The 13,708-nt window shown below is 38.6% G+C and overlaps 2 protein-coding genes across 2 annotated transcripts in view; both read left to right on the top strand.

The window, feature by feature from the left end:
- Window positions 1-13,708, top strand: part of LOC137040038 (uncharacterized) — a 146,809-nt gene that overhangs the window by 15,882 nt on the left and 117,219 nt on the right. The gene's annotated exons all lie outside the window — the stretch shown is intronic.
- LOC137040722 (uncharacterized) lies at window positions 8,713-12,788 on the top strand. Its single transcript, XM_067416493.1, has 5 exons — window positions 8,713-9,114; window positions 9,326-9,652; window positions 10,136-10,477; window positions 12,070-12,180; window positions 12,619-12,788. The coding sequence occupies exons 1-5, from the start codon at window positions 9,057-9,059 to the stop codon at window positions 12,786-12,788; spliced, it is 1,008 nt and encodes a 335-aa protein (XP_067272594.1). The 5' UTR covers window positions 8,713-9,056.

Here is a 13,708-nt window from a genome sequence, read left to right as displayed (position 1 = left end):
GAGGGGATGAAATCATCCTTTGAACCGTTCGCTGGAACCTTCGACTGCTCACTCAGGCTGGCATGCTAAAAGACACAGAGCGAGTGGTCTGGATAGTGCGTCTGGCAAGCAAGATGTAAAAATTCCCGTGTATAAGCTTTCAGCGAACGGACATCCTGCTCCAGACAGAGTAACTGCGGGGAGGTCAATGAAAGAAAGAACGAAAAAAAGGGGGAAGCGCCTTGAATAAAATAACTGTCTTGGTCCTGTCTGTCTGTCATGTAACATGCTGATCAAAACTCACGAAGAAGACGAGGAACAGGAAACTGGAAACTAATAACAAAACTCTCACACAATAAACGTCCAACATGTAGTATCTTAGACGAGGGAGATGGAGGGAGAACACTGAGGGAGAACTGAAGGCTTAAATACACAGAGCAAATGATATGATTAACAAGACACAGGTGATTGAGTGACATGACTATGGTTCTAAATGATTTTGTACAAATTCTGTTGACTGAGATTAACTTGTAAGGCAAGGCAAGTTTATTTGTATAGCACATTTCATACCCAATGGCAATTCAAAGTGCTTTACATAGAAATTAATTAAAACAGTGGTAACAAATGCATGAGAAAAAAGAGTACCATATGGACGAATACATTTTTTAAAACAAGCATAGTTAAAAACAGTTGTAAAGACAATAATAAAAATAAAAATAATAATAATAATAATAATTAAAAAAAAGGTCAGATCCACAATAATGGTCTGATATAAAAATAAACATTCTTCAGTTTACAGCCTACATACATGTACCATCTTTATTAGAACACCTCTCCTTCATTTCTTTCTCAAACACGTTCATAACATCCATTTTGATCACTCTTCCCTGATTTTTACTCAGTAACCTTCTTGTTAAAACCCTTACTCACTCATCATACCCTCCACAGATTTACACATACTCAAACCTTATTGTCAAACTTACTATTTCCATCAAACCCAGTTTTCACTCATCATATTTAACTCAAAAGAACATATAAAATAAACAATAACCAAAGATAAGAACAAAGGTGAACTAAAACAATTATAAAAACAATAAAGAGATAAGATAGGGTGCAATCAGTCGGACATACAGTGCTCAGAGCTCATTCAGTAAACGCACAGCTAAACAGATGTGTTTTGAGTCTGGATTTGAATGTGGCTACTGTTGGAGCACATCTGATCTGTTCAGGAAGCTGGTTCCAACTACGGCTGGCATAATAGCTAAAAGCAGACTCTCCTTGCTTTGAGTGAACTCTTGGTATTTCTAACTGACTTGATCCTGCTGATCTGAGTGATCTGTTGGGTTTGTATTTAATCAGCATATCTGCGATGTATTGAGGTCCCAGCTCATTGAGTGATTGTACAGAATATTTCTTCACTAAAACACGAATAGGTGGACACAACAAATGAGCGTTTTACTCACCATAGACAGAAACATTGAATGATTTTGAGGTCAGTCTCACTCCAGTTATCTTCACTTCATAATTTCCAGCATGTTCAGTCGAGATGTTTGTGATGGTCAGAGATCCGGTTTGGTTGTCCAGCTTCAGTCTGTCTCTGAATCTCCCATCAAGGCCGTTATGTGTGGAGAAGTTTTGTTTCTTTTTGTTCATTTTAGCTATTTGAGAGTTGTTAGCTCCAAAATTCCACACTATGTCGTCGTCTTCCTGTATTTTAGTGAGATCAGCGTTTAGAGTGACAGAATCTCCCTCCATCACCGACACTGAATCACCAAACACACCTGATGAACACAGATTTCACACAGATTACGGCCTCTGATGGTTTACAAAGCCTGAAATCAGCTGAAATCAATGAAAGGTGAGATATATGAACAGTCAGTTGGTATGGTGTTTTAAAAATATCTGGCATAGAGTGAAATAAAGTCAGTTTCAACTAAAAAAATTCATTTTTCTTCCAGATTTTTTTAATCATTCAAGCAGGCTCGGGTAACCCCACTGCTTAAAAAATCCACATTAGCCACATCACTTGTAGAGAACTACAGACCTGTTTCTCTCCTACCATTCATTGCGAAAACACTTGAAAGAGTTGTTTTCAACCAGGTCTCATCTTTCCTCTCACAGTCTAATCAACTGGACGTAAACCAGTCAGGTTTCAAAAAGGGCCACTCAACTGAGACGGCATTATTGTCAGTTACTGAAGCCCTGCGGCTGGCTAAAGCGGCATTCAAATCATCAGTCCTCATCCTCCTTGATCTGTCTGCTGCCTTTGACACTGTGAATCATCAGATTCTTCTGTCCACCCTCTCATTGCTGGGCATCACAGGGACTCCACTCCACTGGTTTGAGTCCTATCTCATAGGTAGGTCTTTTAAGGTTGCCTGGAGAGGAGAGGTATCCAAAACACATCAACTGACCACGGGGGTTCCTCAGGGCTCAGTGCTTGGACCTCTCCTCTTCTCCATTTACATTACATCATTGGGACTCATCATTCAGGCACTTGGCCTCTCATATCATTGCTATGCTGATGACACACAGCTCTACCTCTCATTTCAACCATAGTTTCAACCCACAGTAGCTGCACGAATCTCAAGCTCTCTGGCGGACATCTCGGCATGGATGAAAAAACACCACCTGCAGCTCAATCTAGCACAGACTGAGCTGCTTGTTTTCCCTGCTAACCCCACCATACAACACGATTTTACCATCCAGCTAGGTTCATCTTTGATTACCCCTTCAGGGTCGGTCAGAAATCTTGGAGTAATCTTTGATGACCAGCTGTCCTTCTAAGACCACATCTCAAAGACGGCTCGGTCATGCAGTTTGCATTGCACAACATCAGGAAAATCAGACCGTTCCTTACGGACCATGCAACACAGCTTCTTGTCCAAGCCCTGGTCATTTCTAGACTTGACTATTGCAATGCGCTTCTGGCGGGACTTCCGTCTTGTGCAATCAAACCGCTACAAATGATCCAGAACGCTGCGGCACGTCTTGTATTCAATGAGCCCAAAATGGCTCATGTCACACCTCTATTCATCTCTTTGCATTGGCTACCACTCGCTGCCTGGATCAAATTCAAAGCTCTGACTCTTGCTTATGGATCTTCCACAAGCTCAGCACCCGCATACTTCGACTCGCTCCTATGAGTCTACACCCCCACCAGAAGCCTTCGCTCAGCTAATGAGCAAAGGCTTGTGGTACCATCACAGAGAGGCATGAAATCCCTCTCCAGAGCTTTTTCTTTCATTGTTCCTGGTTGGTGGAACGATCTTCCATCCTCCATACGCACGATAATCACTCGCTTCATTCAAAAGACAGGTAAAAACTCATCTCTTCCACGAGCACTTAATCTTACATTTTAAAAAAAAACCTCTTTCCTCCTCTATTTCTCTTTTCTTCTTCCCTTTTCTGGTTTTTCCTACTCTGAGCGGTATACAAATCGTGGTATTTGGGGCACTTTTTGTGTTTCTTTGCCTCTTCTTGACGGATCGCTTCCTGTTTTGAGTTGTAAGTCGCTTTGGATAAAAGCGTCTGCTAAATATGTAAATGTAAACACCGTGTAAATCTCAACATAATAGATCAGTACATTAAATATTATTTATATTCAATGGAGGATTTTCTTTCTGAGCGTCCACTACTAGAAATGACTATGGTCATTTCCATTATTTTCAGTGATTTTAATATCTGTGAAGAATGCTACTGTTATTAGGTCAAAAATATATATGTATAACTTACCGATCAGATGGAAGCAGCTCAAACAGAACAAAACAAACACGTGAAACATTTTCTTCAGCTGATCAGTGAAGAGTCTGATCTGTAGCTACACAATCCGCTGATAACCATCAATATATTAATCTTGCTTGCATGTGAATCCTCCCACGACAGTGTTTGACCCTCCTAGTTCACACACATTACATCCCCTCACTGAAAGTGTTATCAGATTTTTTTATATAACAAACGCTTTCTTAAGTCTCTTAAGTCTTAAACTCTTCTTAACAGAGGAAAACATTATTCATTTCATCACTTTATCATTTAACACTTACCATTTTTTTTTAAATGTAGTTTCCTTACTGTGTTAAATACGTAAATTAGTGGAATATTTCATTTTTTTCAATAATTAAATGATCAATTATTGTATGGTATAAAAACTAACAAAAAATATTTTAAAAAATGTCAGTCTTATCACTGTGAGACAATAGCAGCTCAGCGTCAAACTGAAACCTGCTGCGGTCTGATGTCTATAGAAATGTGGTTTGATTTTTTGATAGATACATATCTTAGCTATTCAGTGCATGTGTGTTTAGTTTGCAGGCCGAGGGCTTCTTCCTGTTCTGCTGTTTATTAATCTCAACGTTGATTCCCTGCAGCTTTATAGTAAAATACTGTTTCAGAAACAGTCAAATCAAAGTCACAGTTCAAACTGCACTGTTACCCATCATGCACCTTTAATAAGATACACATATTTACAGCTGAACAAAACACTAAATACACCAGACCTAAACATTTTCCTGGCTGGTACTGGACGTCTTAAATGTCCCATCCACCTCCCACGCTAGAGACCCCGGTTTGAGTCCCGCTCAGAGTGGGTCGAGTAGGACCGTTTACATTTGGTGCCGTGACCCAGATTGGAGTGAGGTTTAGGGGGGGTGAGTGTAATGGACTTGGCCAGCAAGAACTGCGCGTGTAAACCTCACTTCCCTGCTCTCAAGAGGCATGCTAGCAGATCCTTTATCTGGCACTAGCAGCAGCTGAACAAAAAACTAAATACACTAGACCTGAACATTTTCCTGGCTGGTATGGGACGTCTTTAGCATCCTTGTTAGTGTGTCCACCTCCCACAGAGACCCTGGTTTTGAGTCTCATTCAGATCAGGTCGAGTAGGACCGGTTGCATTTGGTGCCGTGACCCAGATAGGAGTGAGGTTTAGGCGGTGAGTGTGACAGACGTAGGGTAGTAAGGGCAGTGTGTCTAAACCTCACTCCCCTGATCTCGGGAGGCGCTCTAGTGACTGACACCAGCGGCTGCGGTCTTTACCATCCTTGTTAGCGTGCCTGCCTCCCATACCGGAGACCCTGGTTTTGAGTCTCACTTTAAACAGGTCGAGTAGGACCTGTTACATTTGGTGCCATGACCCAGATATGAATTGGCTTTCGGCCGGTAAGTGCAAAGGGCATATGGCAGTAAGAGCTGTGTGTGTAAACCTCACTCCCCGATCTCAAGAGGCGCTCTAGTGACTGACACTAGCAGCTGTGGTCTTTCGCATATTTGTTAGCGTGCACACCTCCCACGCCGGAGCAGGTCGAGTAGGACTGGTTAAATCAGAGGTTGCGTTAGACTTTTGAAATGACCTTTCTATTTATACATGTCGTTTTAATTTTCATATTGTAATGATAAGACATTTAATAGATTCTATTTTCGTTCACATTTTCAGTTTTATTTACAAACGTATAAGACAAGCATATAGGCTATGCATTTATTTATACCGTGAAAAGAAAGTTGAACAAAGACTGTGTCACTTTTCATTTTTCATCTTGAACAGTTGTTGTGGATCGCGAATGAACGTAGTCATCCCAACTCTTACACTGTTAAAAACTTGGATTCCTATCCTAAACATGGACAAAGTTGCAAAAAAATATAGTGTTATAATAGTATACCGTATTTCCTCAAATAAAAGCCTGTAGTCATTTAAACGCCGGGCCTTTGTTAGTGGCCGGGGGCGTGGTCAGCAAGAACAAATAAAGGCCGGTCTCAAATAAAGGCCGGGGGAAAATTAGTGGATAATCTCCTAAATGCCGTTAATTTAATGCGAAACCATCCTGATGCCACGCGCCCGATGCGAGTCATGCCAGAGCGACACACACTAATCCTGGTCTCTTCTATAGTTAATCTAAAAACTTTACAGGGATTGCTTTGTAAATTAAATTGAGAATATAACGGATGCATGTGCCATTTTAAATAGGCTACTGTAGTCTATGAGAGATGTGACGTCACGTCTGTGAGAATGCTGTGTCAGGCAGGCTACAGATACCGATCTTCACAATGCGTGCGCCTCAATCTGCTCCGTCAGTAGTCAGGGCACTGATCAGGGAGTCAGCCCATTGACTTACCAGTATGTCCTGATCAGTGTCCTGACTACTGAACTAGGGAGCTGATTAAGACGCACCTAATATTAGCCTCTCGTCTCTTTTATGTCTTAAGGGTGTCGCACCCAAGCCTCGAAGCTCAGCTCCACGCAGCCCCGTCTCAAGCCTTATTTATACTTTCGCCTGTCTCCACTGTGGGAGCCTCCGCTGACTGCGCGCGCTCCTCCCAAAATGGACGAGGCGTTTATACTTGACGTGCTCGCCGTTGTGCTATTCTTTGAAATGACAGAGGGCGATTCGGAGTAATTGTTCTATAAACCAACACGTCGAGAAGAAGTGGTTTATTTTAGTACATTTCACCAAAAACCACACTACAAAAGAATCATGTAAAACTCAGTAAACCTTGGCTTGATATTATTATTGTGAAATGAGAACAAAATATACGTAAGGGATAATGTACACCCAGCCGGATGTTATCGCAGAATAAACCCCGACAGAGTGATCAGGACCCCGACGCGAAGCGGAGCATCACTCTGAAGGGGTTTATTCTGCGGTAACAACCGTCTGGGTGTACATTATCCCGCTTATTACACGGCTACTAGTCTCCAATAAATAATTATTAGACACAAAATATTGTCTGGAGATTAAATATTTTATTAGCTCTTACGCAAAGCTTCCGCGAAGAAAAACAGTTCCAACCTGCTTTAAGCCTTTATCTATTGCTGAAGATTTGCCATATGCCCTTGCTAAATGTTGAAAATGAATGCTGAAAGGGTTAGTACACCCAAAAATGAAACCAAGCCTATGATTTACTCACCCTCAAGTTATCATAGGTGTATATGACATTCTTCTTTCAGACAAATACAATCGGAGTTATATTTAAAAAGTCCAGGCTAACGTTAATCCAAGCAGTAGTTGTAGTTGTGTTTGAAGTCCATAAAAATGCAGCTGTCCGTCAAATAGCGTGCTCCACACGACTCCAATGGGTTAATAGAGCCGTCTGATTCTAATCGATGCGTTTGTGTAAGAAAAAGATCTATATTAAAAACGTTATAAAGGAACCTCGCCTTGAAGTCTTCCATTGTAACCCACGGCTGTTTAAGCCACAAGATGGCGCCAGCGTTAAGCACAGAAGTAGTACCGGTCAAGATAACTCGTAGTACCCGTATGAGCGGGTGTTATCTGGAAATAACGTACCGCTGGAATGCGCGATTGACCAATCAGAATTAAGTTTTTCACAGAGCCGTGTAATAATTAAAGAATAACGGTATATAAATATATATAAAATTATAGTTGCAAAAATACTCCTTCCGGTTTCTCATAAGTTTTGTCACAGGACTTCACAAAATCAACAATGTCCCCAAACAAGTGTGTTTTTTGTTTTCAGGGCAAGACAATCCAAAGAACCCAGCGATAACGGGACAGTGGATGGAGTTTGTTTTTCATAGAGCAGCAACAAAGTTGTGCAAGTGTTTTTGTTTGTTCCCTGTATTTCAGTGACAATGGTTTATAAACAAGGACCAGTTGAACTACGGATTTGTAGCTCGTCTGATGCTGAATTAAGGTTAAGATTTACAGTTTTTAGATTTAGGTTCACGGTCGTATGTTGGAAGCAGGCGGTGAGTTAAACTGCTTCAAATGTCTTTGTGTTGTTAGCTATCGACTCAAATGCGTTCATTCAAATGCGCTAGTCTGATGTGCAAAACCTTTCCACTTGCTACTGCTAACATTAAATCGCATACAATAGTCCATACATCAAATGATGTCCTCATAAACCACATGTAAACACACACAAATGTTGTAAAACTAGCGAGCATGACAATCCGCTAAGCAAATACAGTTACAGTAGGCCCAGGGCTGGACTGGGACACGATTTCAGGCCGGAAAATCCTACACCCATCCAGGCCATCTTATGCACATACATAACATTTAGAAACACAGACAGACATATTTTTTCCCCTAAATAATTAAAGGCGTTCTCTTGATAGGTACCCTCACTTCCCTTTTCCTTTTCTTAATTTCCCCCAATATCTCTCTGTCTCTCCCTTGCTGTATCATCAACTTCATACACGAAGTAAAGAGGAGTAGCCTACCAGTGTTTTTCTCATACTTGTCAATTTTCCTGACCTCATGTTACAAATTAGTTTTTGTGTTGTCTCCACAATGGTGCAAATCCTCCACCTTATTGTAATTTGTTTGCCCATAATCTACATCTACTTTATTAGTAAAAATCAAAGTATTATATTTATGACAACAATTTATTTTTATCTTAAAATTACTTAAATATCCAACATTTAGCAACATTATATGTAATACAATATCTTAAAAAACACTGTAGTGAGATAGACTTTGTAACGACGTCTTTAGTGTCTTTTATGGGTCTTAAGAGAGGAAATGGTCTCAATGAAGGCTTTTCTGAGCCATCGGATTTTAACAAAAATTTATTCATTTGTTGTCTGAAGAAGAACAGAAGTCTTATTGGTGTCGAACGACATGAGGGTGAGTAATAAATGACTGAATTTTTATTTTTGGGTGAACTAACCTTTAAGGCTAACAAAGTCATACCAAAAGCTAAAAAACATTTTGATTTCAGGGGACCTTTAATATTATTTAAACGGATGAGTTGAAAAAAATCACCCCCTCACAGTTGTCATGAAGGGCAAAATTAGCTATACAGACCAAAACCACTTTTTGTTCCAGGATGTAAACATGTTTTTTTTCTGCTGTAAAGTTAAGCATTTTAACATGGGGGAGATACAGATTTGACTCCCTTCTGGAGCCGGTCTCTAGCGGCCAGTCGATGAATTGCAGTTTAAGTCTCTTCAGGAGGTTGCCGCTTGTGAGAAGCCTGTGCACGTTACACACCCCTTTCTCTGTTATCTGCCAAGTTCGACGATTTTGCTTTCACTTGAATCAACTCCGTCTGAATTAAAGCAGAAGAACGGAACCTTTTTAAGGATCAGATTTTTCGGTCATTTTTCTTAGTGGAAAGTGATGAAAATGAAGCTTTTTATTCATTTGTTCTCAGTAATGTTGTTTTTTCTCCACCACGGTAAGACATTTAACCTGTTCGTTATCATCTCTCTTCTGAATCAACGATTTAATTTTTTTTTTTTTTTAAACGATGTATGGTCAATATTTGTCCATTAAAATACTTGTATTTATAAATGAACAAATTTAGCGTTGTATAGAGAAAAGGGACAAAGTTTGAAAAACACTTTTGTATATTTTTTTGTGTTGCTTATGTTAATTTTTTTCTTCAGGTGTTTTCGGTGTTGGTTCAGATGAAGTGTCAGTGATGGAGGGAGATTCAGTCACTCTACACACTGGTGTTGAAACAAGACAACAAGAAAAGATTAAATGGTATTTTGATGACACTCGCATTGCTCAAATCAGTGGAGACTTCAGTGATGTCTGTACAGATGTTCAGTGTAATGAAGGTACTGAGAGATTCAGAGACAGACTGAAGCTGGATCATCAGACTGGATCTCTGACCATCACACACACCACAACTGAAGACTCTGGAGATTATAAACTAGAGATCTTCAGCAGCGACAGTAACAGTGAAAAGATCTTCAATACCGTCTGTGGTAAGTCATTAATGTTTATTATCTTAGTTTATGTATATAAATTAAAATGTAGTGTGTGGGTATGCATCAAATTTTTTTACAACGATATTCAGAATTATTTTCTTAACCTGTATATTATTTCAGATACAGTATACAGATAATGTCTTTACAAACTTTTGTAGAACTTTTGAACAAATAGTTCATTTTGATTTAAATCTAATAAATTACATTTGCAAGCTACTGGTTTTTAAGAGTGTTTTAGCAAAAAATAGTAAAGCTGCTGTAGATGGCGTCAACAGTGTCTAATCACACCATCTCTGATCTGATTATTATTATCTGTTTAATTAGAAATGTGTAAAATGTGTTCATAAGCACAAACCAGGCATACATGGTTATTTTCAGATCAGAGATTAAGAAGTGTTTGTGCAATCACATTCATGTGCTGTTCATTTGTAGTTTTATTTTCCCCCAAAGATCCTCCACATCTGTTGGTTTGTGTTTCAGGTGTTTCTGCTCCTGGACGAGATGAAGTGAATAAACTGGAGGGAGAATCTGTTACTTTAGATACTAGTGTAAAAAGAAAACTAAGTGATGTCATAACATGGTATTTTTATGACAATCGCATTGCTGAAATCACTGGAGATCCAAATAAAACCTGTACAGATGTTCAGTGTAATGAAGATGCTGAGAGATTCAGAGACAGACTGAAGCTGGATCATCAGACTGGATCTCTGATCATCACAGACATCACAACTGAAGACTCTGGAGAATATAAACTACAGATGATGATCACCAGCAGCAGCTTCAGCATCACCAGAGGGAAGAGATTCGGTGTTTCTGTCAATGGTGAGTATATGATTCAATTATTTAATGCAGTTCCTTTGAGGAATTTAAAGAACAGTTCAATATTTTATATCAACCAAAAAACAAAAGAAAAAAGGCTGGCTTATGGACTGTTAAAAAATAAAGCTTTTGACAGCACATTGCATAATAGCCTATTCATTTTCCTTTGAGTATTGGAAAGGAAACTACTCAAAGCAAAGTAGTTTTCACTTTCCCTTCCTCAAGAGTCAAAATATATACCAAAATCTAGTTAAAATAAATGTACTTCATACTTAGTTCCTTTAACATATTTATTGACATGCCACTTAAGACTTACTGATTAAACTATCATTAAACTTTATTTGGAGTATGTCTTTATTGTACAGTGCACATTTATTAATATTATACTTTATATAATTCTTATATATTTATATTATATTTACAATATTATTAGCATTATCTCTGTATATTATTAGTTTTTAAATAAAATATATTTAAAGTGTACATAAAGTAAACTAGTTCCATTTTATCACAATCAGATACACATTATTTACATTACAGCATAAACTGCGTAGGAGACCGACACAGGCTAGAACCAAATAGTTGAATAAAAGTTGTTTTGTTTTGTGCACAAAAAGTATTTTCATCTCTTCATGACATTAAGGTTGGACCACTGAAGTCATATGGACTATTTTAATGATGTCTTTACTACCTTTCTGGGCCTTAAAAGTGTTAATTAAATTGTTGTCTATGGAGGGGTCAGAGAGCTCACGCATTTCATCAAAAATATCTTCATTTGTGTTCTGAAGATGAGCGAAGGTCTTGTCATTAAGGAATTAATGACAGAATTGTCATTTTTGGGTGAACTAACTCTTTAAGTATATCTTTATTTGGGCCTCAGCACATCTGCACAATTAAAGGTGACGTGTGTAATATTTATGAGGATCTGTTGAAAAAAATTCAATTCAATATAATATACATAACTATGTTTTCAGTGGTGTATAAAGACCTTACATAATGAGCCGTTAAGTTTTTATTACCTTTGAATGAGCCGTTTCTATCTTACAGTGAAATCGCTATTTTGTGCCGTCATGTTTCTACAGTAGCCCTAAACAGACAAACTGCTTTATAGATCGCTAGTCACTCTCTGCTGTCCCAGACGACGATATCTTTGTCCTGTGTCAGCCACCGTAGCTTCTCTGTGTGCTTTGAAGTGGAGGGGTGAGCGGTGGACGGCTGCAACTCACAACCTCACCACTAGATGCCACTAAAATTCACACGGTGCACCTTTTAAACTAAAGTGCGTTAAGTACAAAATTAGCTGTTCCAATTTAGCAGACTTTAAGTGTATATCAAAAGTACAATTGCTGGGTATTTTTATTAAGCACATACATATGTAAATGTATTTGTAGTATTTTAACAAATGTTAGTATTTTTCACTAGGGTTGTTGAGAGTCTCAGTGCTGTGATGCTGTGTTAACTGCTGTTGCCAAAAACAACAGATGGTGCTGTTTATTAGTTAAATCAATATCATACAACTGAAAATCAATGTGAAGGTATTAAGATGTATTATCAGTCGCTGATATCTGAGATTTGTTTCTGTTTATCTGTTCCAGATTCAGGTCCGTCTCTATGTTCTATTGGAGCAATAGTTGGTGGTGTTGTTATTCTGCTGTTGGCTGCTGCTCTGATTGCTGCTTTACTACGGGGAAAAACCAAAACCAGACGTAAGTATTACATACAGCTGATTTAACAAGAAATATGAGATTTACTGTGCAAAAATCTTTTAAAAGAGCAGTGATATCAATAAATTATTATTAAATAATTTAAAATAATTAACATACGTTGTAAAAGTTCTGTTTTGCTGTTTTATTATTAATTTATTATTATTAATATCTGTTTTACGTTGATTAATCTCCCTGTGTATTTAAGCCCTGTCTTTCAGTTCATTGTCCCGTGTCGGTTAACTTAAGCCCCTTTCACACACAGATCCCAGAAAATGAACTGATAGATAATGTGTTCCGGGATTTGTCCTGATATTGCAAACACACACATCCCGTAAAGACACAAGACAGCAAGATTGTGCCATGTGTACACACATTTTTTCCTCATTACATTACAAAATATCTGCTTTGTGGCTGTGCAATGTGAACGTTGATCTGCAGTTAAACCCTCGGTCAAAGAGTCTCACGATAACTCCAGCATCCGTCATCACTACGACACACGTCTTACGGCACTGGTCCTGCCTTTCGTTCACATAGGGCTCCTCCGGGGACTGATCCCAGCTGTGACCCCATCCCGGATCAATCAATGTGTTTGCGTTCACACGCTCTAACAATTCTACGGCGGTTTTCTGGGACCAACGCTCTGTGTGGAAGGGGCTTTGGCTTTTTGAATAAGACTTTATTTACACAGTTCCTTGAATATAGGAACTAAAGACGTATTCTTGTAATTCTCGTGCGTTGCGTGATTTGGCCAACCGAGGGTGTAGCATAAATGTACACTGTGAATAGTTATCTTTTTTCTCTTTATTTTGTCCTGTATTTTAACACTGCAGAGGCAGATGTTCACAGGTGAGGCAGTGTCAAAACAATAATAACACCCAAATAAACAACATAACTATAATATAAAAACACTGCAACATCTTTCAGATAATAAGTCTTATTAGAAAATACAACGGTTCAAGAATTTTGAAATGTTAATACAGTACTTCACTTTTTATTGCTTTACTACAGAATATGATAATGCAGTTAAAGACATAGTGTTACATATTAATAAAAATAAAACATCTTTTCAAACAACAGGGGGACCAATTTGAGTTATAGGAAAGGAGAGGAAGAAAAACCTGAGGAGGAGAATGAGAAGATTCTTTCTTAGATCAGACACCGATATGTAACATCATTTATAATTTTGATGAAACTGATTTCTTATAGTTTTTTTTCAAATGAGAAATGAAAAGACATTTAGCCTTAAACAGTATGAGTATATTTAAGAACCAGTAGATCAGCGAGTGCCTGATGTTTCTCAGTATGTAGAGGTTTATTAAAGCTGTGATCCACAGAAACAGTGAGAGATTATCTCCGTTTCTGATCATTTTAACTCATGCTGATCTGGTTTGACATCAGTTATTTCGCCCATCTGTTTACATCCTCTTATATCTGATAGAACTGACTGTGTTTCCATGATCACCTCAACCAGACGGGCATTATTTTACACACACACACACACACACACACACACACACACACACACACA

The sequence above is a fragment of the Pseudorasbora parva genome, chromosome 14, assembly GCF_024679245.1.
Source record: "Pseudorasbora parva isolate DD20220531a chromosome 14, ASM2467924v1, whole genome shotgun sequence".
Classification (NCBI taxonomy): Eukaryota; Metazoa; Chordata; class Actinopteri; order Cypriniformes; family Gobionidae; genus Pseudorasbora; species Pseudorasbora parva.
Note: the sequence above shows the minus strand (reverse complement) of the source record. Positions and strands in the feature narration are given on the sequence as shown.

What these genes read in the sequence shown, in the direction of transcription:
- LOC137040722 (XM_067416493.1), top strand. Translation starts at nt 9,057, where the DNA reads ATGAAAATGAAGCTTTTTATTCATTTGTTCTCAGTAATGTTGTTTTTT. An exon ending in GATCTTCAATACCGTCTGTG is followed by an intron (nt 9,653 to 10,135) that starts GTAAGTCATTAA and finishes TTTGTGTTTCAG; the next exon opens with GTGTTTCTGCTCCTGGACGA. An exon ending in GGGAAAAACCAAAACCAGAC is followed by an intron (nt 12,181 to 12,618) that starts GTAAGTATTACA and finishes GTTGATCTGCAG; the next exon opens with TTAAACCCTCGGTCAAAGAG.